The 27,344-nt window shown below is 43.1% G+C and overlaps 2 protein-coding genes across 3 annotated transcripts in view; one reads left to right on the top strand and one right to left on the bottom strand.

The window, feature by feature from the left end:
* The window catches only part of LOC140393850 (uncharacterized), an 81,498-nt gene extending 67,811 nt beyond the window's left edge, over positions 1-13,687 (bottom strand). Inside the window, exon 1 of the mRNA XM_072480382.1 lies at positions 13,011-13,687. Coding sequence (XP_072336483.1) covers positions 13,011-13,465 — 455 coding nt within the window. The 5' untranslated portion in view covers positions 13,466-13,687. The remainder of the gene's footprint in view (positions 1-13,010) is intronic.
* LOC140393852 (diphosphoinositol polyphosphate phosphohydrolase 1) overlaps positions 12,959-27,344 on the top strand; it is a 92,312-nt gene continuing 77,926 nt past the window's right edge. Inside the window, exon 1 of one of the 2 annotated variants that reach the window (XM_072480386.1) lies at positions 12,959-12,985. In XM_072480386.1, the coding sequence (XP_072336487.1) occupies positions 12,974-12,985 (12 nt within the window). In that variant the 5' untranslated portion in view covers positions 12,959-12,973. Of the gene's footprint in view, positions 12,986-15,219; positions 15,743-27,344 lie in introns of those variants that run through there. The other variant, XM_072480385.1, reaches the window with a different exon arrangement.

Raw genomic sequence — 27,344 nt, 5'->3', positions numbered from 1 at the left:
AGGCAAATGGTGAATATTCCATCACATTCCTGACTTGTGCCTTGTAGATGATGGATAGGCTTTGAGGAGTCTGGAGTTGATTACTCGCCGCAGGATTTCAAGCCTTTGACCTGCTCTTGTAGCCACAGTATTTATATGACCAGTCCATTTCAGTTTCTGGTCAATGCTAACCCCCAGGATGTAGGTAGTGGGACAGACAATGATGATAATGCCATTGAATGCCAATGTTTAGATCCTCTCTTATTGGAGGTTGTCATTGCCTGGAACTTGTGTGGCATGAATGTTACTTGCCACTTGTCAGCCCAAGCCTGGATATTGTCCAGGTCTTGCTGCTTTTGGACATGGACTGCTTCAGTATCTGAGGAGTCATGAATGGTGTTGAACACTGTGCAGTCATCAGCAAACCTTTTCACTTCTGACCTTATGATGGAGGGAAGGTCATTGATGAAGCAACTGAAGATGGTTGGGCCGAGGACACCACCCTGAGGAACTCCTGCAGTGATGTCCTGAAACTGAGATGATTGTCCTCACGCCAGCACAACCATCTTACTTTGTACCAGGTGTGACTCCAGACTTGATGTCAAGGGCAGTCAGCCTCTCCTTACCTCTGGAGTTCAGCTCTTTTGTCCATGTTTTAACCAAAGCAGTAAGCTGGTAGATTTTGTTTGATATTGTTACCTAAAATTTACCAACATTTTCAGGGTCCTTGTCTGATTGAGTGAAGCAGTAATGTTGCTTTATTCTATCTTGAATATATTGTCATATACAGAATAAAGAAAAAGAAATGTGTATCTATCTATGTGCATATAGATGTATGTATTGTAGATAATATACATATTATATATATCTACGAAAAGATATATGTATTACATATATATGTGAGGCTTCACAATTTTGTTTTTGTGAATTGCACCATAAAAATAATGCAACATTTCAAATTGAATGTGCAGGAATAGTACCCAACATTGCATTACAGCTATAAATGTACATTCTTAACCAACCACCCGTCAGCAGGAAATAATGTGTAATATGAAAATATTTATTTTTCTTATCCTGACTATTAATAAAAATAAAATAACATCTGACTGTTGCTTCCATGGAATACTAGGTGGATGCATGCTGAATTACAGAAAATAGTCAGGATCCAAAAACATTTAAATGGACTTCAGGCAACCCATATATATATAAAACTATATAAATGAATTGCCAAAATATGGGTCAATCATAACAAGAGCAACTATGTTTCAAACATATTTTAAAGGTCCTAATTAAAATCCATGAAATAGGCAGTAGACTCCACTCGCAAAATAATAATAATATAATAATAATCGCTTATTGTCACAAGTAGGCTTCAAAGAAGTTACTGTGAAAAGATATCAAGCAGAAACAAAGAACCATCCAGATCACCAGCCTTGTCTGTCATCTAATCCCACTGCCTGCCTTACTGAAAGGACTGGCAGCCATACCTCACTCTTAGAATTTAACTCTTTGCTTCCTATTTGAAACCTTTTCATTCCTGTCCATTTAGATGCCTTTCCTCTAGCCTCTCTCCTTTGCCCTACCCCCTCCTTTCCATAGAATAGAACCTTAGAACCATAGGATTCCTACAGGGAAGAAGGAGGCCATTTGGCCCATTGAGTCTGCACCGACCCTCCGAAAAAGCACCCAACCTCTTCCTTTCACTTTCTCTAACCCTTCCTCTATGCCATTGCCATCTTTCTTTCAACGCCTTCATTCAACTCCCGCCATCTCCTCCCTCCTCTCCTTTTGTCTCATCCCTCTACTCTACCTTGTTCAAATTATCTCACCGCCCTTGTAAAACCTGACTTATCAGAACCACAGTCCTTGGGATTATCTCTGTGCAACCACAGGAAATGCACATTTACTTAACTTTGGTAGGTTTAGTAGTCACAGAGGAGTCTGGAAAGGAGATTCAAATAAATGGCTTATCACCCAAAGTGAAGTATCTACGGGTACAGTCCCAGTCTCAGGCGGGACCATCCAGCAGCTCGGCTCCTACCTGGGCCGACTTTTAAGGTCCTGAGTTAATTGTCTCGCTGATGGGCCTTCGCCCCTCAGTGGGGAAGCTCGTATCCACGAGGCTCACGGGGAGATTAATCGGGTCATTCCTGTGGATCTTGTGCAGGTTACAACATTACTTGTGTGAGGTGTAGATTTCAGTGATAACACAGCAAATATTTTTGTCAGTGTGGTTGAGTTGGGAGCACTCTTGCCTCTGGATCCAACGTTTGTGGGTTTGAGCTTAATCTGAAGGGTCTGAGCTTTCAGTGCAGGGCCAGTGGTTTTCCAACTTTTTTGGTTAAGGACCCCTTTTCAAAAAAATTTGTAATCATGGATCCCCATCAAAATTATAAAAATATATGACAATTACCAACCAGCCACTTCACAGGGGCAAATAGGGATGGGCAATAAATGTTGGCCTAGCCCATGACGCCAACATCCTATGGAAGAATAAAAAGTGCTGCATTTAAAATACTATTTAATAATGATTTTAAGAAAACAGGGCCAGGTAGGATGTTACGATCCTGATGAAGTAAACGACACTTTGAGTAGCCCGTTGCATCTGCCAATGGGAGGCACGCCATGATGGTACGGCAAAATCCTGGGCCAGGTGTTTATTAACAGATATTTTTGGGATATAGCATAAAGGTTTGTTGTTAACTCAATTAAAGTATTTGATAGACACAGTAACTACTACATTTTAAAACCAACTTATACACTGCTCGCTGGCTTTTTAATTCAGTTTAATTCAGAATTCAGTTCAATGAATTCTGTTCCAGTGTTCAACACAATACAAAAGCAGCTGAAATCAGGAGACAAGCAGATGGTTATTTACAATTTTAGATTTAGTGACGTCTAGTGTCTATTCTGGCAGTGAGCTGGAGTGGGGTGAATATAGATGGTGGCTGGTGACATACTGCTATAGAATATTATTCAGAAACAGCTGTGAGGAGGGATATAAGTATTGCCATGATGACTTTCATTCCAATAGCTCTCAGCACTCCTGCATGTGCCCTTCCCCTCAATCTAGCCCCTACCCCTTGTAGTATAAGGTCTGACACAAAAAAAACTAACATGGGACTGAGCACAGGGCCACCAACACTGTGGTGAAAGAGGGAACATGAATAAGGATCAGTGTAGTGTTGGACAGAGCGGTGTGTAGAAGCAAGTATGAAGATAGCTCTTAGCTTGGACCTTTACTGTGCCTATGTATATAGTGTCTATTAGTTATCCGGGTTCGATTCCCGGCTTGGGTCACTGACTGTGCAGAGTTTGCACGTTCTTCCCGTGTCTGCGTGGGTTTCCTCTGGGTGCTTCAGTTTCTTCCCACAAAGTCCCGAAAGTCATGCTTGTTAGGTGAATTGCTACGTTCTGAATTTTACCTCAGTGTACCCGAACAGGCGACTAGGGGATTTTCACAGTACTTCACTGCAGTGTTAATATAAGCCTACTAGTGACACGAATAAAGATTATTATTAATTAATAATGTTAAGCTCCAATAGGAACTCTATAACGAGAACTAGAAAGTAGATCTTGATTTCTTCGACTCCAAGTTAATTGCGTTCAGCAATCACTTCTTCAACAACACCACATGACCACCTCTATCCCCTTTATATTTGCTGCACTCTTATTAATGCTTCTTCATATTCATTAAACAATTAAACAATTACAGTCTATTAAACAATTAAAACCCCAATTCCAACTTAAGTACTAGGAAACTTTAACTCTTTCCTAACAAACAGATACTTACTGTTGAACTACCCAAGACAATGAATACATTTATAAGACCTACTGAACAACGCCCAACACCTTAAAACATGCTGGTAGCAAATGGAACAACACAAAACCTTGCCAAGACTGCAAAAGAAAATTTAAATCCTGGAAAGCTGAAGGAAAATTCAAAGAAGCATTCTAACCCAAAGAAAAGTTCAACAAGCAAAGGCACAGAAGGAAATCGCCAGGTCATAGCTCCAATGAGGGACCTGCATGTTGAAGCCAGAGATTAGGTCCCTCATTGCAGCAGAGGACTCCTTTGGAGCCTGTGGAGATCTGGCTTTGGTGCCCAGAGTGTGCAGTCAGCAGACATTGTAGGTGTGAACTAACATTTGAAAATTCCTGGACCATTTCCCGTATTCATTCATTAATCTTCAGACTGTTTTATGGCCCTCTATAAAGTCTCCACACATTCCAGTTTGAAAAGCACGCATCTGTGCAGTACTGAAGAAACCATCCTTGAATGAAATGTTAAGCCCAGATTCACCTTATTGTTCTGGAGATTCAGCATTTAATATTGCTACAATCTTAATCAAGATAAATAACCTTTTATCTTAAAGAAGAAGAAATCCAAAATGCCAGTGATTTACTAAGAGAATGAAGCCACAAGATTCCACGGTTTAAACCAAATTTCTTTTAAACCAAATAATAGTCAAACAAAGCAAACACTAAGTATTATCTGAGGTAACCATCTTATATTCTCAAACCCAGAAGCAACATGAATTAAATATGAATTAACAGGCAAATTGTAGTTGATTATATACTAAGCTAAATTAGACATTAACTGGCAGATACAACTACAACAGACTTCACAAACTAGCTCAGCAGCCCACTAGGCATGTACGTCACCAATCTTAGCCACAAGACCTTCAAAACTCTATTTTTCTCGCAAAGAATTTCAGCGCCTCTACTTCTAGGATTCAATCTGATCGACAGACGACATTTGCGCAAAACCAATCCATGTTCCAAGGGCAAGGTCTTACCAAAAATGGCACACATTTGCAGTACCTCCTTAACTCTGCTTACAAAGGTTCGGATGGCATAGATTCACCAGTATTATCTTCAAGTAACAGAAACAGCTGCAGGATCAAGTGTATAGTTGCCTACTCTCAGCTTCCTGATCTAGACTCCATCTTCTGCAGCCTGCCTGTACTACTCCACTGGAATCATCATCTGAGCTCTAATGGCTCTGTGTCCTTTTATATAGTTTCAACCAAGTTTAATTCTCCTCAGAAGTTTTGGTTTCCAATCTCAGTTCAGCCTTAGTTTCCATAGCACCTGGGAGGGTCAGTTTCCTTTCTCTGCTTGAAAACATGGATTGCATAACAGTATCTCATGTTTCCACTGGAGAAGACCACACAGTTTTGCTTGTGTCCTGTGTGCATCCCTTCTTTAACTGATAATAACAGCTTAACAAGTCATTTTGTTTGTTGCCCTTTTGTCAAGTTTTGTTGATGATACAAAATACCTGGCGTTTTTCTATGTAATAATAGTCACTGTACAATATTTACAAATAATTTTCAGATATTCTAAGGTGACAAGATGTTTATGATTGCAATCAGTTTTGGTTAATATTCTTGCAGTATTGGACAGGAAATGGGAATTATTTTGTGCATTGTTCATTTATCTTACATTCTATTAAGGGGTATGTTTTTTCACTGCTCCCTGGTGTCACTCATTTGATTTGATTTGATTTATTGTCACATGTACCGAAGTACAGTGAAAAGTATTTTTCTGCGGCCGCAGGAATGTACACAGTATGTACATAGTAGACAAAAGAATAATCAACAGAGAACATTGACAAATGGTACATCGACAAACAGTGATTGGTTACAGTGTGGAACAAGGGGCCAAACAAAGCAAATACATGAGCAAGAGCAGCACAGGACATTGTGAATAGTGTTCTTACACGGAACAGATCTGTCCAAGGGGGAGTCATTGAGGAGTCTTGCAGCTGTGGGGAAGAAGCTGTTCCTATGTCTGGATGTGTAAATCTTCAGACTTATGTACCTTCTGCCTTATGGAAGGGTCTGGAAGAACGCAATGCCTGGGTGGGTGGGGTCTCTGATAATGCTGTCTGCCTTTCTGAGGCAGCAGGAGGTGTACACAGAATCAATGTGGGGGTGGCAAGCTTGTGTGATGAGTTGGGCTGAGTTCACCACACTCTGCAGTTTCTTGTGATCTTGGACCGAGCAGTTGCCATACCAAGCTGTAATGCAGCCGGATAGGATGCTCTCTATCGCACATCATAGATATCATAGAATTTACGGTGCAGAAGGAGGCCATTCAGCCCATCGAGTCTGCACCAGCTCTTGGAAAGAGCACCCTACCCAAGGTCAACACCTCCACCCTATCCCCATAACCCAGTAACCCCACCCAACACTAAGGGCAATTTATCAGGGCCAATCCACCTAACCTGCACATCTTTGGACTGTGGGAGGAAACCGGAGCACCCGGAGGAAACCCACGCACACACGGGAAGAACGTGCAGACTCCACACAGACAGTGACCCAAGCTGGGAATCGAACCTGAGACCCTGAAGCTGTGAAGCAATTGTGCTAATCACCATGCTACCGTGCTGCCCCAGATATACATCTGTATAAGTTTGTGAGAGTCGATGCAGTCATGCCAAATTTTGTTAGCTTTCGTAGGAAGTAGAGACGCTGTTGGGCTTTCTTGACTGTTGCATCAATGTGAGTGGACCAGGACAGACTGTTGTTGATGGTGACCCCCAGGAACTTAAAGCTATCGACCATCTCCACTTTGGAGCCATTGATGCAGACGGGAGTGTGTGTCGTGCTACGCTACCTGAAGTTGATGGTAAGTTCCTTGGTCTTTCCAACATTTAGAGAGAGTAAGTTTTCGGTACACCATGCAACCAAGTGATTTATCTCTCTCCTGTAGACTGATTTGTCGCTGTTTGAGATACGGCCCACCACAGTCGTATCATCCGCAAACTTATAGATTGAGTTGGAGTTAAATCTAGCTACGCAGTCATGTTTGTATAGGGAGTACAGTCGAGGACTGAGCACATATCCTTGCAGGGCTCAGGTGTTGAGGTTTATCATGGAGGAGGTGCTGTTACCTATCCTGACAGATTGCGGTCTGTTGGTGAGGAAGTCGAGGATCCAGCTGCACAGGGAGGGGTCAAGTCCAAGATTGCAGAGTTTGGCTATTAGTCTTGTTGGAATAATGGTGTTGAATCTTTGAACAGTAGTCTTACATAGGTGTCCTTGTTGTCGAGGTGTTCGAGTGTTGATTGCAGAGCCAGTGAGATAGCATCTGCTGTGGACCGGTTGCGGTGATAGGCAAACTGCAGTGGATCGAGACCGTCTGGGAGGCTGGCATTGATCCGTCTCATGACTAGCCTTTCGAAGCATTTCATGATAACAGACGTTCGGGCCACCGGTCGATAGTCGTTGAGGCAGGCTACCTTGTTCTTCTTTGGTACTGGCATTATGGCGGTCTTCTTGAAGGCGGTGGGGACCTCAGAGTGGAGGAGTGAGGTGGTGAAGATATCTGCGAATACACTCGCCAGCTGGTCTGTGCAGGCTCTAAGTGCTCGCCCAGGGACTCCGTCGGGGCCCGGCACTTTCTGCGGATTCACTTTCAAGAACGCAGAACTCACCTTTGAGGCTGTAATAGTGGGTATGTGTGTGTCCAGGGCTGTTGGGGCGGGTGGCACTGATACATTGGCTGACTGCTCAAAGCGGGCATAGAACTTGTTCAAATCATCGGGTAGGGATGCTCTGTCCCTAGATATTCCGCCTGGCCTTGCTTTATAGCCTGTGATCTTGTGTAGGCCCTGCCACAGTCTGTTAGTGTCATTGGCCTTGGACTCTAGTTTGATGCGGTATTGTCGTTTTGCATCCCTGATGGCTTTCCGTACATTGTACCTGGATTTCCTATATAGGTCAGGGTCTTCAGATTTGAACGCCTCCGTCCGGAACTTCAGCAGGGACTGAATCTTTTGGTTGAGCAGGCATGAAATCATTAAGTCAGTCCAGAAACTGTTGAACTTGCCTCTCCACTTGATCCAACCCCCATCCTCCCATCTCTGACGCTTATGAGGTTTGTCCCAATGTGGGTAGGCCAGTATTAATTACATGCTAATAAGGAATGGCATGACAAGGTTATTCTGGCAGTGAAATATATACATTTTACCTTATCATAGATATTTCAACACATGCTGGACAATTTTTGGATAAACCAGGATTAAGCACCAAATTTAAAAACTCATTGAGATATTCCGTAGGTTGCCAACCGCACCGCAACTGCTGAGGGGTTCCAATGCCTGCCAGAATATTTTGCACACTGTCAGGTTAGGCTCCCCAATGGAGGGATGTTAGGATTCTACAATGGGCTGTGAATTTATTTAAATTAAGAATTATAAATACCCTAAGGCTGGAAAATTAGCCAGGATTAGGGCAAGCCACTGAGGGCTGCGACAGTGCCACAGTGGTTACCACTGCTGCCTCACAGCGCTAGGGACCTGGGTTCGATTCTGGCCTTGGGTGGCTGTCTGTGTGGAGTTTGCATGTTCTCCCCATATCTGCATGGGTTTGGTCTGGGTACTCTGGTTTCCTCCCACAGTCCAAGGTTGTGCAGGTTAGGTGGATTGGCCATGCTAAAATTGTCCCTTAGTTTCCAAAGATGTGCAGGTTAGCTATGGTTACAGAGATAGGGCAGGAGAGTGGCCTAGATAGGGTGCCCTTTCAGAGGGTCGGTGTAGACTCGATGGGCCAAATGACCTCCTTCTGCACTATAATCATTCTATGGGATTCTATAGACATAGACATAGAATTTACAGTGCAGAAGGAGGCCTTTCGGCCCATCGAGACTGCACCGGCTCTTGGAAAGAGCACCCCACCCAAGGCCAACACCGCCACCTTATCCCCATAACCCAGCAACCCCACCCAACACTAAGGGCAATTTTGAACAGTAAGGGCAATTTATCATGGCCAAACCACCTAACCTGTACATCTTTGGACTGTGGGAGGAAACCGGAGCACCCGGAGGAAACCCACGCACACACGGGGAGGATGTGCAGACTCCGCACAGACAGTGACCCAAGCCGGAATCGAACCTGGGACCCTGGAGCTGTAAAGCAATTGTGCTATCCACAATGCTACCGTGCATTGGAGGGCAGAAGTCCTGCCTTCTCAAAGTTGTATTGGAATTCCAAAGAAAAGTGGAAAATCCCAACCATGCTGCCGATTTCCAAGTAGTAGGCATACAGGTTATTGTGATGTCTATTCTTCCATGGTACTGAATGATGCCCTTCTTGTCAAATATACATACGTGTTTTATCTTTTGGGTTCTGCTTATTTAGAATAGTTGTTTTCTTTAGAACTTTTTCTGAAGAATCTTCCTGAGCATTTGATGAATCAGGGCTTAAAAATGCAATGAGTTATTGTAAATAAATGCACACCACTCATGATTTGAACTGATGCTGTGGTCGTGATATCATCAAACTATTACATTTTAGAACAGCATTACATACAAGAGGGATTGGTGTTGAATGAAAAATCTAAACTCAAGTGATAGTAAACCTAAAACTTGTAACTGCTGCAGGCTTGAAAGAGTTGTCGACTTGGAAATCAAAAGCATTGTGCATTTCATTTTTCACATTTTATTAATTACAATAGATTTTGATATTTTTTATAGATTAGTGCTTGCATTTGTTCAGTAGACTAATATTGTGCCTGAATTTTAAGCATCAACACAGAATTCGTTTTGAAGATCTCTACTCACTCTTATGTTGATCAATTCTTTACCATTATTATTCCAGCTCTGATTTATTTATAGCTGTAACCATCTTCTGACAAGGTGCTTCCTAGGTAATTAAATTGTGATAAACACTCCAGCTGTCGACCACTTATCTTGAACTTTGCTTTCCCATTATTATTTCTTCCAATCTTCGTAACTTTTGTCTTTTTTACATTTGTTTTCATTCCATAGATTTCACCACAATTAATTCTATCTATTAGGTCTGTAGATCTTCTGATGTCCTATCCACTAGCGCTTGGTTATCTGAAAACCTCACTACCTTCATCAGTTGACACTACCTTCATCCTACGATGACACATTTTCATTCTTCATCTCGTGCTTCTCTTATCATGACTTCCACATAGTTGTTAAAGATATCGTAGACCCCTTGCTGATGGGTTTAATGACAAAGTCAGGATTGGACCCAAAGAACTGAGTGTAGCAAGTGGGTGAGATGAGCAGGGAAATTGAGACAGTTCTCAATGAAAAGAGCAAGAGCAGGTAAGCAGGTGGAGGGGGGTCCAAGTGGAGGGATAATACTGCGTAAAAAGATCTATTGAGTAAGAGGAGGACTCCTGCCCAAAGAACTGAGCACGGAGACGAAGGCAGCGGTGGAAGAGTTAAGCATCATGTCGAGCCCGAAATTCGTAAGGGTATTGAAGAAGCTGAGTCCCTTGCTGTGTACAGCACATTCAGCCTCAGAGAGGGAAAGATCAGAGAGTATGGTGAATAATGGCAATGGCTGGGGTTAGAAAGGATGAGGTCTGAGGGACAGGAAGGGGTGTAGGGTCCTGGATGGGTGTTGGCATTAACGAGATGTTGGAGCTTGCATTCTTTAACATTTGAAAGGAACAGAATTTTTTTGGATGAAATGAAGAATGAAATGAAACTGGGGACAAGGGCAGTTTTGAGGTAGGATGAGTGGGCGCTGCTGGAGAGAGATATCGAGTATGCCATGGCGCATGGCACTATGCGGGGATCTCAGGATGTGGCAAGAACAGCAGTCCCGAGGAATGTTGAATGTCCTCGAAATACCTGTAATCCTGGGTTGATTCAAAACATGATGGGTAGAACTTGAGTTGGAATCCATTTGGGGTAAGTCAGAGATGGAGATAATCACTGAGGAAGGAAATATGGCTGTGAAAACAACCTCATCAACCACCAACCTCCACATTCAAAGGATTATCCTTGGCCAGTTCTGCCAACTTTTCAGCATGATGCGACCACCAAACACATCTTCACCTCACTCCCTCTGTCAGCATTCCACAGGGACCATTCCCCCTGGGATACCTTGGTCTAGAAGGTGCAACGCCTGCTCCTATACCTTCTCCCTGCTCACCATCCAAGGGACAATGCACTCTTTTCTGTTTTTGTTTCAGATTCTAACATTGGCAGCAATTTGCTTTTATCCAGGTAACTGTTATCCGGCTTTTTACCCTGAAACCATCCAATTGCATTGTGTTTTGGGTGACACAGTAGCACAGTGGTTAGCACTGTTGCTTCACAGTGCCAGGGTCCTGGGTTTGATTCCCGGCTTGGGTCACTGTCTGTGTGTTGGGTCACCGTCTGCACGTTCTCCCTATGTCTACATGCATTTCCTCCGGGTGCTCCGGTTTCCTCCCACAAGTCCTGAAATACTCGCTTGTTAGGTGAAATGGACATTCTGAATTTTCCCTCAGTGTACCCCAACAGGCACCGGAGTGTGGCGACTAGGGGATTTCCACAGTAACTTCATTGCAGCGTTAATGTAAGCCTACTTGTGACACTAATAAAGATTATTACTTATACCGAACAGAGAGTGCTGGGAGAAGAATTTCTAACGATGCTTTCAGGTCCTGTCGCAGCAGATGGCACCACTCAGATGTTTTCCTCGAGTAACCAAAGCTTTTAAACGCATTACCTAACGACCAGCACGTCCACCTCACTCACTCATGTAAACCCACTCACCTCCAAGAGTATTCTCCTTGTACACCGTACTGGCATTCAAAAAGAGTGTTTATGACTGACCCTCCTACACATAGCACTGGAGCATATGGATTCCATGGGGACCCCGCTCTACAGCTTTGGCAGATGCTCCTACTGCATCCAAACTTTAGGTAGATACAATTCTTGTCAGGTCTAGAGTAGCAAGAAGGCAATGATGCATTTTCTGGAACCAAAATTCCTCCACCTTTCAGAGCTGTCAAAAAGCGTTTTTTGTTTCTGCTCTTCGCTTTAATGTGGGCGCCTGTTGCATGACCTGCAACAGGGAAGTTGCTTGTCACCCCTGAAGTCAAAAAAGTGACTAAATGGACCAATTTGAATACCTGGTGCCTCCTTCGCTGTGGGAACCTTCAGAAAGGCAAGAAACGAATAGAAACGAGGAGCCGGTGACGGGCCTCTTCGCGCATATTTCTGCCAGGCTACACTTCCCTTTCCCAGTTCCATGGATTTGCTCTGCTCAGGAAAATTTGTCCCAGTGCTTCGACGCCGCCTCAGAGGGACATGGCCTGTTGAAGTGGTAGCCAGGCAAATTGCACAAATCTGCGCGTCGTTTTAATCCCCCGGGCAACGACAAATCGATGAAGCTGTGATCCTAGTGGTCGATGCTCTCTGCCTCGGGTACTCTGACTGGTGACTCTCTGCCACTTCACCCTGTCTCTTCATTCTCACTGCTGGTCCTGGCTGCTCCGTCCGTTTCCTTTCCTCCGGGAACGGGGGTCTGTGCCAAAAACTGCAAGTGGCTCTCGTAATAATACACTTAATAATAACCACGCTTGGTGCAGCAGCAATAGTTATGAGGGAGGTCAACGAGAGGGAGGAGAGGGGAGAGAAGGCTATGTGGACTGGGAGGGGCTTGGTTGGGAATGGGATGCATTTGTGAACTCCCTGGCCTGGAATAGAACGGGATAATATTGTCTTTGACCTGGAAATCGCAAAGGAAAGTTGAATTTGAAGGGAGAGTGCTTTTGTGAATTGAGGTGGGGTCAGAAAGGGGGGAGGGGTAACTTTACCGGCAAAGGGTGGGAGTAGGGCCCTTCCGTGCAGGGTTGGCCAGCGTGTGTTAAGAGCATTTTGCAGAAGCGATGATTAGGTTGGTTGGCTGAAATTAGATTGAACCGAAATGTCTCATACTTTCCTGTTACTGTTTTAGTGTGAACTCCGTGGCACACATTTGACAATTACATTTCTTCATGTGTTTTTTCTCTCAAAACAAGATAGTCAAATTGTTGGCAGTTTTGTCCTGTCTATTCCTACTAAGAATTGGTTTCGTAAACTCTAAAACGACTTAAATCTAAGAGCCTCAGAGTTGGCAGACTGAAGTGGCGGCATTGGTCCCTTTTAAACCTGGCTTGGACTCGAACCTATGCTGAAAGGAGAATGTGTCGAGCTCACAAAATCACTGAAAACGTTTAGCTTCAACGGGAAGATGCAACACACGGTAATTTTTTAAAACTGTCACTTACTTGCTTTCCCTCTCTGGACCACATGTGTGCCATCTTGAGTTTGTGTCTGCTGGGAACTGGATCTGTAATTCTTTGGAAGGACTTGCTGGTTTGGGAGGCGCTTCTATCCCGGATTCTTCCATTCCCTTAGCCATTCCCTCGGGAGAAGAAGGCATGTTTTCGAACATAATTGGCGCATGTGACTGTTTTGGCCGCATGCTGGATCCACTCACCATGTATGAACCTTCAGGCAACATCTGGAACTCTTTCAAATCTTCCAACAGGGAGACTTCTCCCTGACTGAGCGACCGCCTGACGCCCGAGGCCGATGAATCTGGCACAGATCTCGACATTGTCAGGTCTTGCCAGTTTTCCAAGGCCAGGTCTTGCATCTCCGAATACCTCCCCTCTTCGTTTGACAGTAAATATTTCCGTTTGTTGAGGTTGTGAAAGACAATGGGGAAAATCTGAAACATTTTATCAATGGCAGGTACCGTTTTGAATTGAAATAGTGTTCGGTGACAGTTGTGGGGAAGCAAGTTCCTATTCTAGAATCTAAGGATAGGAGAGAACGCCGCTGCTTGGAAACCAACTTTGAAAGTAAATGACAGAGCAGTTCAATCCCTTTGTTGTGCGACCTTTTAATTTAGAAATGCCTTTCTGGCGATTGCGTTTGGTTCCGTTTCGACGAGACAAAACCGAGTATCAAAAGGTGAAAATGCAAGGAAAGGCCCATAAAATCTGAACGACGAACAGGTGAGCCACATTTTAGAACAGACTGTGAAGAAAATAATAAATCCTTTCGAAAAGTGGATAACTCTGTCTTGTCAATTTTGTCACATGCGGATGCAGTAAAATAATTACCCACAGTCACCAAAAAGCAACATGAGTTTTTAGATTTGAGATTTAAGGTAACAAAATACTACGAGGCACTTCACATGGAGTGTTGTCAAACAAAAATAAACATTAAACCACATAAGGGGATATTGGGACAGATGGCCCAAGTTTGATCAAAGAGGTTGGTTTTAAGGTGTATTGAAGGAGGAGGCAGAGAAAGGTGGGGACCATAGAGAAGGAATGTCAGGGTTTACAGCATTGGCCACTGAAAAGAAGGTCCCCAATGGTGGAGCAATGAAAATTGAGGATGCACAAGAGGCCAGAATTAGAGGAGCACAGATATCCCAAAGGGTTGTATGACCGGAGGAGATCATTGAGATGGGGGTGGGTGCAAGGTCTGGGAGAGATTTGAAAACATGGATGAGAATTTGAAATTGAGGCATTGCCCGAACCCAGGAGCAGGTCAGTGAGTGCACAGGTGATGGGGCCCTGGTCCTTCACAAGTGCACCAGCCCACCACATATAAAAAGGGCTCGCATACACCGAGTGCACCAGTTGTGCACAGCAACCGAGGTAACATCAGTGCTGGATGAGAGGGGTTTGGTGCGAGTTAGAGCACCGGCAGCAGTGTTTTGGACCACCTCATGTGGATGCAAAGGTGGAAGGTGGGAGGCTGGCCAGGAGGCGTGATGAACTCGAATTGACAAACATTTGGCACAGGGGGAAAGGCAGAACATGGAGCGAGCTGCACTTGACACCCGGGCATGTATGTGCCCCGCTTGATTACATTAGCTCGTCGACAGTAGTGGCCCCAAGCCTTTTGTTTAAAAAATAATAATTCGCAGTTGCGCCTTTGGAACAAACGGAGTAGCGGAAAAGGAGACGTTGCAGCTGCAAGGTCGAGAAAACAAACGATGGCTTGAATTTACGAAAGGCGGAAACACACAATTGCACATGGAAATAGCCTTTTGGATCAGATCAAGTGTAGTATCTGCTCTGCCTTTTGGCTCAGATCTGGTATGTCTCTTTTGTGGGGACCATGAATTGGATGCAATTTGAATTTGAATTGTTTTTTTGGAGCAGGCAAGGAGCTGGATTAGGGGTTCGCCTTTGTCCACACTCTGAGCCCTGGCTTTGTAACTCAGAAGAAGTAATAGCTCTGCCCTTTGTCTCCTCCACACGCCGGCGTTGTGTGGGGAACCAGCCGCGCCGCGCCCCCTATAGGCTCGGAGTGCTCATTGCTGGAATCAGCGCCCAGGCGGCGTCCGTCCTCCAAACATTTGCTGCGGAGGGAGGGGAAAGGGGGCGAGGAAAGGGGGCGGGACAACGCCGCGCACCCGATTGGCGAAGCGGACACAAGCCCCGCCTCTGAGCAAACCCCCCCCCCCCCCCCCCCCCCTCCCCCGCGCCCTTTGTGCAGCAGGTTCGGTTGTGGCACGGTGCGGTTAAGATGGCGGCGGCGAAGACGACGATGGTGAAAGCGCCGATGTCCAGGAGAATGGCTGTGGGAATATGAAGAGAGGCGGCAGCAGCAGCAGCAGCAGCAGGAACAGCAGCGGAGGAGGAGGATAACTGTCCCGGCGGCTGAGCATCCGGCTTTCCCCTCACACATACACCGCCGGTTGGGTCCTGCTCGGTTCTCCACATTGACGGACAAGGAATCACCGGCTGTCCCTTAGCCTTTTGTGTGTCCCCAACCCCCCCCCGCCCGCCAGCCAAATTGTTTCAGTCTCTCAGCGAAGACGGAGAGAATTCGAGAAAAGATAACAGTAATTGAAACGGGACAGTTCGCGGAGAGGGGGGAAAAAATAACATAAATGATGAAATTAAAGCAAAACCAGACTCGGACTTACGATGGGGACGGGTATAAGAAGCGAGCGGCCTGTCTGTGCTTCAAAAGCGAGAGCGAAGAGGAGGTAAGAGGCTTTTGGGGTTTGTGCGGCGTTGCTGAGGGGGAGGGGAGGGTGGTGAGCGAGACAGTCCCCCGCCCCCGGGGAGCCGGGGCCCAACACGTCTGCTCTCCACCTCGGCCTTGGTCGGGGGGGGGGGGGGGGGCGTGTTCGCTTTTATTGTTCGGAATTCTGAATTTAGTTATTTATTTTCTATCCAGTAAACCGCCTCTCACGCGTCGAGTGTATGTGGGAGGGGGGAATACTTTTTTCTGGAGTGGTGCCACATGCACTTTGTGCTAAAATTAACAGTGACACCCACGGGCGAGGATTGACCTCCGTTTAAACGAAAGCCGGCGTATTCAGAAACCGTGGACTGAGGGTTGCGTTCGTCTGTCTCGTTAAATGAGACTTTTCCCCATGTCGCTGCGCAGCCCCATAATTTTATGATGGAAATCTTTCGCGTTGGACCTATGGCAGACGTGGTGGCGGTGGGGAGAGAGAAATGCATTCGTTTCCCCCTCGTACATTAGAAACGTAGCTCGCAGTCTCGCCGAATAGTAATTTGCTGCTTATACACACAAGCGCGTAAGAGAGCACAATGGGATGGATGCCTTCGTGCTGTGAGTTGGCTGTGGCACGAAAGGTTGACTTCTCTAAATGGCAGGTGGGCTGGTTGGCAGCTGTGCAAAAGGAGGAAGAAAAGGAAAAGGTCAATTGTTCCAAGTCAACAAATATTTTGTAAAAACGGCACAGTTCACTATTTTAAACCAGATCTATAAGTCCTTGCTCTAGGTATCACTAAATATTACTGAAGGTTTAAATTGAGTCAAGGAACTGGAAACATCTCTGAAGACGGTCAGCATCTGTGTACATTCTGTGGTTAAAAAGAAATCTTTGCTGCTTTCACCTGTATTCCTTGCTATGTCACATTTTCCACTTAGCTTCACCATGCCCTGGCTTTTGGATATATGTGTAGAACCAGTTTCCCCATCATCCACTATTGCGAACGAGAAAGCTCTTGCAACTCCAGTTGAGCAGGGATTGTTTGACCCCCTTCTAATTCACAAGGAACAAAAGATGACCTGGGAATCTGCTGGCATTTGAATGTCAAATTGCTTGAGTTTCACTTAGTTTGTGAGTTAACTCAAATGTGGTATAGTTACATAATGAACCTGATTGGTCTCCATTAGAATTTTTGAATTTAAGCTAAAAATATTTCAGAAACCCAGCGCTTTGCCATGCATCAGGTAGAGAAGATTGTTGAATCCTTTGTTTTGTGTGTAAAATAATGTAGATCAAAGTTAGCTGCATATTGCTGTACCTGAGCTTCAGTTCTTTTTATCTGCCCTAAATGATAACAAATACATGAAATCTATTTAATTCTTCCTAGCTGGCTTCCATCATGCAATGCCAGTATACAGAAGGTGCTTATGTCAGAAAATTACTTGATGTCTGGACAGGCAGTGTGGTAATTTGTAAACTGTAGAAATTGGGAAAATTCAGTATACCTAACCTGACCTATTGAAAAACTTGAGTGCCCCAAGTTTGATTTTTGTTACAAATGTAATTTTTCGCCTGATCATTGTATGGTTGTGTATTTTATAATCTCGTTCCTGCTTCAGGCTGCCTATTCCATGAAGTTGAGAGTGCTTTGTGAAGTAATCTATCCATGTAATTTTCATTCACTGACTCTGAAAAGAACTGCTCAGATTTTGGGCATAGTTGTTAAAATCAAGTACTGTATTACTATTTACTTACTATGACGGTAATTTACTTGTATGTTTCCCAGGTAACCCTAATATATTACAATGCTGTTTAACAACAGCAGCTGTGGAATTGTAGTGCTTGAAATCTTGATAGAATTACTTTCAAAGTGGACAAGTGTGGTGGGTAAATGCATGGTATGTGTCATAGCAAACTGCCCCATTTTCACAACATGCATAAGAGCAAGTTTCAGTCGACTCATTTACTTCTAGAAGCTACCTTTTAACTGCAATGATTGATTAAATGTTGGGTGAAAGCCTAAACTCAGACAGTAATGACCACTGGTTTAAAATTACATGGCAGTTTTGTGTTTAAATGAATTGCCCATTTTACTCAACTGTGTCAGCCTTTGGCAGTAAACTTACAATACAGTATAACATCTCAGTAATAACAGTAGAGCTATTGAGAAACAGAAGACTACAAGGCAATGCTTCTGTATCTGCAGTGCAGAAAACATTTGACAGTGCAACCTGGTAACAAGTTGTTGCAGTAATTGTCAATTAAGTTTAAGGTCTATAAATCCTTATTGACTTTTGTCTAAAAAATACAAGGCCTATGAACTATTAGCTTACTGCCATCCCTTTCCTTAATGCCATTTTTATTTCTTTGGATTGAGTTTTCTGCAACTGAGCATTCTCATCTCCAGCTTGGCCTTGTTTCCCAGGCAACCCTAATATATCACAATGCTGTTTAACAACAACAGCTGTAGAATTGTAGTTCTAGAATTACAATACTGTTCTCTCATTCCTAGATGTAATACAGAAAACTCTAAGTATATAGCGAAACATAATGTAGATGCTTATACTTTGTGCACAGCTGACTGTCTTAATACAAGAAAATCACAAGAATCCCTGTACTTGTGTAGCATTGAATGCGGTCTATGAACTTGCAACATTAAACAGCAAGTATTTTAAAATGGATGCATAAATGAATAGCTGGTGTTAATGGAGTTCCATCTTTATAGCCAGTTACAAAATGAAAATGCTACAGATCTCCCATACAGTTTTCCCATGCATAATGAAAACATGACTAAGTAGTAAATTTGAACACACCCATCAGTCTTTAAAATCCACTTTATTTGGCGATGTGAATCATTGCTTATGTTTTGTTACAGAGTACATAAATGAGACAGTAGTGTTGGGGTTTGACTGGCTACCATTTTATGTAGTGTTTGGAAGTAAAGCTTGTAAGTACTTAATGTCTTTGCTGAAGCAGACTACAAATTGTTTCAAAACTGCATATTTTTCAGTAAGTATTAATCATTCAACGGAATGTCCTGTGCAGTTGTGGTTGAGTACCTAATAGTTGTGAAGCATTGCATGATTTTTCTTTTGGCCTATCTATTCACTGGTCAGTAATCCAAACATCCTGGCCTGTTATTCAATACGTTTGCTTCTATTATGTTCATCATGTCTGGTGCACAGTACAAGAGGTTTTGCCTTGCTCCATTTTATTTTAGAAGCAGAGGTACTGATCATGGTAGAGAGTTTTATATCTGCCTCCTTGCCCTTTGAGTGTTGATGAGGGAAAAAGGAGTTAAAAGCTCAATTTCTGTAATGTTCTGACTAATCATGAGCAATGCTGTAGGAGATACATTCAAGGTTCACAAATTTTGGCTGCATATTTTCCAGCAAAAGCATTAATCATCCAACTGAATGTCCATTAATTACAACATTGGTATTGGTTTTTACTTTTTGCCTTTTCCAATCTCAAAAGCTCTTCAGTTTACTCTTTGTTGGCAGTGTTCTACAAGTTATACCCAAATGCTGACACAGGTAGAAGATGTAAGTCAAGCATTTTTCCTTTTGTAAGATATGATTCATGGTTGTAGGAATAAGTAAAATAGTTCAGTTGTAGCTGTCCCATAAGTTTTGGGTGATAGGAATAAGAGTAGATGATTTTTTTTTTGTAAATAAAATTGCATTGTAGATCTGGAGCATATTCTGACCTGTCTCAGTGCATAATTCATGGTGTGAAACATAGTTTATTTACTGATGCAACCATGTGGCTTCCTGAGGCAAATGACCACATTTAGCATTTTAACAGGAGAGATGTTCTTGCAGTAGATTGGATGATCCAGGAGAAAGCGTCTCGTGCTGGCTGCCTATTTTTTACCAAGACCTGAATTTTAGGAGTCCGATACCCTGGAATAAGTGATAGGTTCAAAAATATGATGTCACTCTTTGGGAAGCACGGTAGCACAATGGTTAGCACAGTTGCTTCACAGTTGGATTGGCCATGCTAAATTGCCCTTGGTGTCCAAAAAGGTTCGGTGGGGTTACTTGGCTACGGGGATAGGTGGAGGTGTGGAGTGTTCTTTCCAAGGGTCGGTGCAGACTTGATGGGCCGAATAGCCTCCTTCTGCATTGTAAAGTCTATGTCCATATAATCTTTGCTTTTGATGCTGCTCCTCTAATTCGAGCGTGATTACAATGAGCCAAGTGAGAAATTGAATTCAAGCTGGGTTAATGGAAGATTCTGATGAATTAATAAGTTAGACTGAAATTCAGGGTGTGTATGCATGTAAGCTGAAGAGAAATTTTAGACCATGTGAGGGGAACAAACAGGCAAGAAGATGGTTGGCTTGCAGAGGATAGGGCTTGTGGAAATGGTAAGAATGAATATATGAAGTGCATGTATTGGTATGCTTGACAGAGGCCACAAAAAAAATCCAGATATTCAAAATTGTGGCCTTGGAACAAGGGATATCAGCTTCCTGATTTGTACAAATAAGGTTGAATCAGGATGTGATTCAGTTGACAATTGTAACCACTTGTATAAAATTTCAACGAAGGAAACTCCAAATATTCACTTCCTTTTAACGAATGATCCTTGGCTTTTATGCCAGGTTACATTGTTTAGCAATTGCACATCATTGGGGGAAAAAAATCAAACTTGACGTTGCATTTTCTGTGACATTTTATTTGTCCATGTCAAGAACGGCACGATAGCACAGTGGTTAGCGCTGTTGCTTCACAGCACCAGGGTCCCGGGTTTGATTCCCGCTTGGGTCACTCTCTATGCGGACAGTCTGCATGTTCTTCCCGTGTCTGCGTGGGTTTCCTCCGGGTGCTCCGGTTTCCCCCTGAAAGACGTTCTTGTTAGGCGAATTGGACATTCTGAATTCTCCCTCTGTGTACCTGATCATGCGCCGGAGTGTAGCGACTCGGGAATTTTCACAGTAACTTCATTGCAATGTTAATGTAAGTCTACTTGTGACACTAAAAGATTATTATTATTGATGTTCAGAAAATCCTGGGTATCTTTCAACATGATGAAATTCAGACATGCTGAACATAAAAGTCTATATTACATGACATGCAATATTTGAACCATAATTTCAATATATTAAGCTGTTGGAAAATGAAATGAAAATCGCTTATTGTAGGCTTCAAATGAAGTTACTGTGAAAAGCCCCTAGTCGCCACATTCGCCTGTTCGGGGAGGCTGTTACGGGAATCGAACCGTGCTGCTGGCCTGCCTTGGTCTGCTTTCAAAGCCAGCGATTTAGCCCTGTGCTAAACAGCCCCTATATGATTTAAAATAGATTTGTATTCACAGGCAAGGTCAATTTCCATATGTTTGTGATAATACCCAACACCATCTCAGCTGCTCGCTTTGACTTCTTAACTGACTGTACTGTCAGACTGTTTGTTTGATATCCTATCCTGGAAATTCATAACTTTCAGCACAACATTGGATAGACCAAAACAGCCATTTTTGTCCGTGCCAGAAGTACCACTCAGTCAGTCAGGATTAGGCCATTCAGCTCCTCAGACCTGTCTCGCCATTTTAATCAGATTGTAGGTGAAAGATACCTCCGCTCCAGTTAACCAACATTGTTGTATGTCATCTGATATGATACCTAACAAAAATCCTTTTTTTAAAATGGATTGGCATTTGATAAAATTATTTTAAAATAACCTGGCTGGGTTTAGTCTAAAATAAAAGGAGACAGCTGCTACACATACAATTTTTGTAAAATCACGGAGAGGTTGTACTATTATTTCTCTTTTTTTTGTGGTAATGACTAGATAATCTGTTTATTTTGTTGCTGTAGGTTGAGGGATAACTATTAGCCCCAGGCCTCAGGGAAAACTCCCTGGCTCTTCTGTATTGAATTGGCTGCTTGATGCAGCTCTAATAGTTAATCTCTGTCTTATATACATTGCTGATTTTTGCCTCAAACAAACCTTGTCAGCCTGGCCTCTCGTGGAGTCTTTGCCTGTACAACACCCACCATCTTACCGAACATCTCACACGTCATGCTCCGAGCAAACACCGCACTCCAGCCACTGCCCCGCTCAACCCAACCTGCTCGTACTATTATTTCTGTAGCAATAAATCTAATGGCATCTACCATTACATATTTAGGTTTTTTGCATGGCAAGTTGCTGAAATTTCAAGCAGATCAGAGCTAGAAAACTGGACAACTGGGACCTGCATGAACAACAACAGCTTGTATTTATTTAACACTTTGACACAGTAAGACATCCCAAGCAGCTTCACAGGAATGTTATAGAGCAATATTTGACACAGGACGACGAGTGATATTAGGATAGATGGCAAACAGCTTGATCAAAGAAATACTTTCTGGGGAGCATTTTAAAGGAGGAGGAAAGAGAGTTTGAGAGGTTGGAGACCAACAAGAGAGTTGGAGACCGCAAGAAACTTCAGAGAGTCGTGAACACCGCCCAGTCCATCACACGAACCTGCCTCCCATCCATTGACTCCATCTACACCTCCCGCTGCCTGGGGAAAGCGGGCAGTATAATCAAAAGATCCCTCCCACCCGGCTTACTCACTCTTCCAACTTCTTCCATCGGGCAGGAGATACAGAAGTCTGAGAACACGCACGAACAGACTCAAACACAGCTTCTTCCCCACTGTCACCAGACTCCTAAATGACCCTCTTATGGACTGATTTCATTAACACTACACCCTGTATGCTTCATCCGATGCCAGTGCTTTTGTAGTTACATTGTATATGTTGTGTTGCCCTATTATGTATTTTCTTTTATTCCCTTTTCTTCTAATGTACTTAATGATCTGTTGAGCTGCTCGCAGAAAAATACTTTTCACTGTACCTCGGTACACGTGACAATAAACAAATCCAAACAGCCATCCATTTTGGCAAGGAATTCTGGACCATAGGGCCTTGGCAACTGGAACAGATGGCAATGGTGGGGCATTTAAGAATAGGACAATAAGTTGTGTTTGTGTTTAACTAATCGGAACGTGAAGGGTTGTAAAAGGGACTAAGACGAAAATGTAAATTAGAGTGGGTGAATTTGCTGTAAAATCAGCATAGCATGAGAAGTAGAGAAGGAACACATTGGCATAATGGTTAGCACTGCTGCTTCACAGCTCCAGGGTCCTGGTTTCAATTCCAGCCTTGGGTGACTGTGTGGAGTTTGTACTGCCTCCGCGTGTCTGCGTGGGTTTCCTCCGAGTACTCCGGTTTCCTCCCACAGTCCAAAGGTGTGCAGGTTAGATGAATTGGCTATGCTAAATTGCCCCTTAGTGTCAAAATCGTTAAGTTGGGTTACGGGGATAGGGTGGATGTATGCGCTTAATGCTCTTTCCAAGGGCCGGTGCAATCTTAATGGGCCGAATGGCCTCCTGCACTGTAAATTCTATGAAGGGAGAACAAAAACGTAACTGGAAATGTATAGCAAAACAAGTAAAATCTGAAGCAGTGAGACGCTTTGTGTCAAGGATGTTGATGGCCAGTAATTAACTCATCACATTGTTAAAAGGATACTTTGACTGTAATGGCCGAGTTTACCTTTCTGTGGTGTGATGTTTGTATCTACTGGAGAAATGCAGCAATTTCATGGAAGTGAGATCCTCCTTTAAAGCTATTGACAGAGTTGGGGTAATGTTTGCCTCACATTGCTATTGGATGCTGCAGGTTTTTGCCCTCTGCTTAGGTTGTCATTTTAAAATTGACCAGAAAACTGCAACACGTTTCTCTGTACAGCAAATATAGGCACCTGACATTTGGTCAGACTTGGCAGATGTGAAATTATGAACCAGTTCACATAACTGCAAAGTGATTGCCCCCCCCCCCCCCCCGATGTCCGAGCTTGACATTTTTTAAATTAATGAAGAGCTCCTTGTTTTGAATGTATGTAAGCAGTGTCCCCATGCAAATGCTTAGTTTTTAGCCTAATAATAATCTTTATTAGTGCCACAAATAGGCTTACATTGACACTGCAATGAAGTTACTAGTCGCCACACTCCGGCGTCTGTTCGGTACACAGTGGGGAAAATTGCGAATGTCCAATTCACCTAACAATCACGTCTTTCGGGACTTGTGGGTGGAAACCGGAGCACCCGATTGAAACCCACACAGATACTGGGAGAAACTGCAGACATGGCAGTCAGTGACCCAAGCCGGGAATCGAACCCGGGCCCCTGGCGCTGTGAAGCAATAATGCTAACCACTAGATTAGAAGCACAGTCGTGCTCCTGAAATTTGCAACATGTTGTTTGCTGTAATTCAAGACAATGTGACAGAAATCCGCTTTTTAAATTGCATCCTAACTTGTTTACTTGCAGTTTAGAAGATGCAAGTCGGGAGGACAAATCTTAAGGGCTAACATAAGTCTGCAATAAACATTTACTGTACTATGTTTGGTTCTGATTAATGCCCATGGAAGTTTCAAAAACAAAATCTAGACAACTAAACCCCTTGCAAGCAATCTCAATCCGCTTGCCCTTTTCATTGTAGCAACCGGCTGTCAAATTTAGGTAGTGGCAGTTTAACTTCTAAATTTAGAGCAATCAATAAAGCGCTTATCAAACTGGCTTATCAGTGCCATTTACCAGTATTGTTTAGTGATTCGAACCCAATTGATTAAAGGTTTAGCTTCTTAGCTTTAGAATGATGTTAGTATATGAGAAGTAAGCGGAGGACGCATAATTCAGGAGTGACACAAAAAAATGTGAACCATTTCTTGTGATTTAAGATCATGACAGAAAATGATAACATGAATAACCAGTCAGCAAATGAACCATTTGGAGCAGTGTGAAAGGGGGCATGCTGCAAAATAGTAAATTGTTTTCAGAAACATTTTCTTTATAAAAGGAAATTAAGTCTTGCATTTATATAGCATCTTTCATGGCCACAGGATGTCTCAAAGCGCTTTACAACCAATGATATACTTTGAAGTGTAATCAGTGTTGTAATGTAGGAAACAGCAGACAGTTTGCATACAGCAAGTTTCCTCAAACAGCAATGCCATAATGATGAGATAATTGCTTTTGTGATGTTGATTGAGGTTAAAAATATTGGCCAGGGCATCAGGGATCACTCCCTGGCCTTTGAAGTAATTGATTGGGATAATTTGATTGGGATAATTGGGATTAATCCTGAGAGGGCAGACAGGGCCTTGGTCGGCACCTCGGGCAGTGCAGCACTCCTTCAGTACTACACTTTTAATGCCAGCCTTGATTTTTGTGCTTCAGTCCTGGTGTAACTTGACTTCATAACCTTGTGTCTCAGACGTGAATGCAACTGAATCACAGGTGACATATTTAAAGCTTGGCATTTTATAAAAATATTATGGAATCTATAAATTGTCTGGCTTGGTGTATGTATGTATTCCACATAATTTTATGTACTTTAGTCTGTCGAGCTGCGTAGCCCTCGGTAAGGGAATAAAGGTACTTTTCCTATTGCAGTTCTAGGAGGAGTTTTTCAGACGAGAATTGCTATTTATGGAGCATATGAATTATGGAAATCTGTTTCAAAGGTCTTATCAGGGTTTGTGTCTAGATTGAATACTTGAATGAAAAATTCAATCTATTGTTTTGATGAATATGTTGTCCCTATGTCTTGAGGTTTCAAAGTATCCAAACCAGGTTGCTTAAAACTTGAAAGATTATTTTGAAAGTTGCATGTGCTGAATTCAATGAGGCAAATCCTAAAAATCCATAATAGTTAAGGTGGTGCGCACACCAGAAATTATTTACTAAAACGAATTGACTAGATTTTGCATATAGACCTAATTCTTGCTTTCGTAATTGACCATCTTTCAATAAGCCTGCAGTGGACAGTCGAAATGCACACTTTATTTTGGGCGGAGTCAGAATTCTAAGATCGTAATCTTTCGTGAGCTTGTCAGTTGAATCTGGTTCCCTGTAAATTACCCTTTGTGGATTTGTGAAAGGGAAATAGTGTTTAACTAATTTATTAGTTCTTTGAGGAAGTAACAAACAAGGTGGCGAAGGGGATCTTGTAGATGTGGTCTACTTGGATTTCCAAAAGGCATTTGATCAGCTGCCACATCTAAGGTTACACAAAATAAGAACTCATCGTGTAGTGAGGGGTAACATACTGGCATGGATCAAGGGTTGGTTAGATAACAAAGCAGGAAAAAGGAATAAATGGGTAATTTTCAGGCTGATTTTGTGTAACCAGTGGAGTGCCACAGGGATTAGTGCTGGACCTCAATATTTAAGACCTATACCACTAACTTGAATGAAAGGACAGAATACATGGCAGTCAAATTTGCTGATGACACCAGCATAGGTGGGAAAGTAAGGGCAGCCCAGTGGTTAACACTGTTGTATCACACAGCACCAGGAACCCTGATTCAATCCGGCCTTGGATGACTGTTGCGTTTGCACATTCTCCCCGTGTCTGCGATGTCCAAAGATGTGCGGGCTTGGTGGATTGACCATGCTAACGTTGCGCTTTAGTGTTTAAAGTTGTCCAGGTTAGGTGAGGTTACGGGGATAGGGCAGGGGACTGAGCCTGGGTATAGTGCTCTTTCAGAGGGTTGATGCACACTGGGTGAAATGGTGGCCTTCTAACTAAGTTGTCAAGAGAGGGTAAAAGTGTCTACGAAGGCATGAAGGGGGTGGTTAAGTGAGTGAGGAAAAATTTGGCAGATTAAGTATAATATGAGGTTGTCCACTCTGGCAGGAAGAATAGAAAAGCAGCATATTATTTAAACGGAGAGACTTGGCAGAACCTTGATGCAAAGGGATCTGACTGTCCTTGTGCATGAATCACAAAAGCTTAGTGTGCAGATACAGCAGGCGATTAGGAAGGGAGTGAGCCAATATGTTTTAGAGAAGAGACACAAAAGTCTGATAGTGTATTTTTGCATTCAACCTGACAGTCTGATATGGTTACCTGAGTATGAAATGCAAAAGTAAGCTGGCCAGAATTGGCAATGCTGCAGGTAAAATCTTTGGTAGACAGCAGACACAATTCAATTAATTTATTTAACACATTTGAGAACAGGCCATCATCGCTGGTCCCTCTCCCCTCATACCACCAATTTGAAGGCTCCCTTCATGCTGGCGCTTTTGAATGCCTGTTGCTCAGAAAAATGAAATATTTACTCATTTTAACTAATGACTGATTATATGTTATATTGGAAGTGAAGCCAAAGACCCATTTCCATGGACTATAATGTTCTGTTCTATTAAAAGGATGGAAGTTTTACTGCAGCTTTATCATCTGGACCACTGCGTTGAGTTTTGGTCTCTATTTTAATAAATATATAGTTGTGTTAGAAGCAGTTCAGAATCGAGGTTCACGCAACTCATTCTGGGATGGAGGGTTTCTTTTATGAACAAAGGTTAAGCAGGTTGGGCCTTAACCCATAGGAGTTTAGAAGAATGAGGGATGATCTCATTGAAACATAAGATTCTGAAGGGACTTGGTAGGGTGGATACTAGTAGGGTGTTTCTTGTGGGGGAGATTAGAACTGAGGGACAGTTTAAAAATAAGACGTCTGTCTCCAGGCAGTAATGAGAATTTTTTTTTAAGGTTGGTTTGACGTGTTCTCTTCAGGAAGTCGTGGAGTCTGGGTTATTTATGTTCGGTTTTATTTAAGGTTGA

This window comes from Scyliorhinus torazame, chromosome 17 (genome assembly GCF_047496885.1).
Source record: "Scyliorhinus torazame isolate Kashiwa2021f chromosome 17, sScyTor2.1, whole genome shotgun sequence".
NCBI classification, from domain to species: Eukaryota; Metazoa; Chordata; class Chondrichthyes; order Carcharhiniformes; family Scyliorhinidae; genus Scyliorhinus; species Scyliorhinus torazame.
This window is presented reverse-complemented; position numbering and strand designations above follow the sequence as displayed.